Source organism: Mesitornis unicolor, unplaced genomic scaffold, assembly GCF_000695765.1.
Source record: "Mesitornis unicolor isolate BGI_N332 unplaced genomic scaffold, ASM69576v1 scaffold29284, whole genome shotgun sequence".
NCBI lineage: Eukaryota > Metazoa > Chordata > Aves > Mesitornithiformes > Mesitornithidae > Mesitornis > Mesitornis unicolor.
The window spans coordinates 385-1,002 of record NW_010182547.1 but is presented as its reverse complement, the minus strand read 5'-3'; the positions used below and the strand labels follow the sequence as shown (position 1 = coordinate 1,002).

Genomic DNA, 618 nt, shown 5'->3' with positions numbered 1-618 from the left:
GTGGGGGTCCCACGGGTGCCTGATGTGCCCCCCCCAGCCCCAGCGCACTGCCCTGGCAGCCCCGGCCACAGCTGTGGTGTCGGTGGCTGCGATTTGGCCATATGGTCACGGCGGGTGGGCGGCAAAAATAGCAAACGCTGCTGCACCCCGGGCACCCAGCAAGGGCGTCTCAAGGGTGCAGGGGGGCCAGGACCCCCCAGTTGCCTTGACCTGGTTGGAACAGGAGGTGCTGCATCTCCAAAGGGGCTGTGAGCCAGGGTTGGGGGGGGCTGACCTGATCTCCCCCCAAAGTGGTGACCATAAGGGTCCATCCTGAAGCCGCTGCTCTCAGCATGATGCCCCTTCTGTCCTCTTCCTCACAGCGGCGGCAGGGGCTCCCGGGCCCGAATCCCCTGAGCAACGACTACCGTGTGGTGGTGTTTGGTGCCGGCGGCGTGGGCAAGAGCTCGCTGGTGCTGCGCTTCGTCAAGGGGACCTTCCGCGACACCTACATCCCCACCATCGAGGACACCTACCGCCAGGTGATCAGTTGTGACAAGAGCGTCTGCACCCTGCAGATCACTGACACCACCGGCAGCCACCAGTTCCCCGCCCTGCAGCGCCCCCCCATCTCCACGG

General features: G+C 66.0%; 1 protein-coding gene across 1 annotated transcript in view; it reads left to right on the top strand.

The window, feature by feature from the left end:
* Positions 1-362: 362 nt before the first annotated feature.
* LOC104540093 (GTP-binding protein Di-Ras2-like) overlaps positions 363-618 on the top strand; it is a gene marked incomplete at its 5' end in the record, with an annotated part of 605 nt that continues 349 nt past the window's right edge. The window contains one exon of the mRNA XM_010183819.1: positions 363-598. Coding sequence (XP_010182121.1) covers positions 363-598 — 236 coding nt within the window. The remainder of the gene's footprint in view (positions 599-618) is intronic.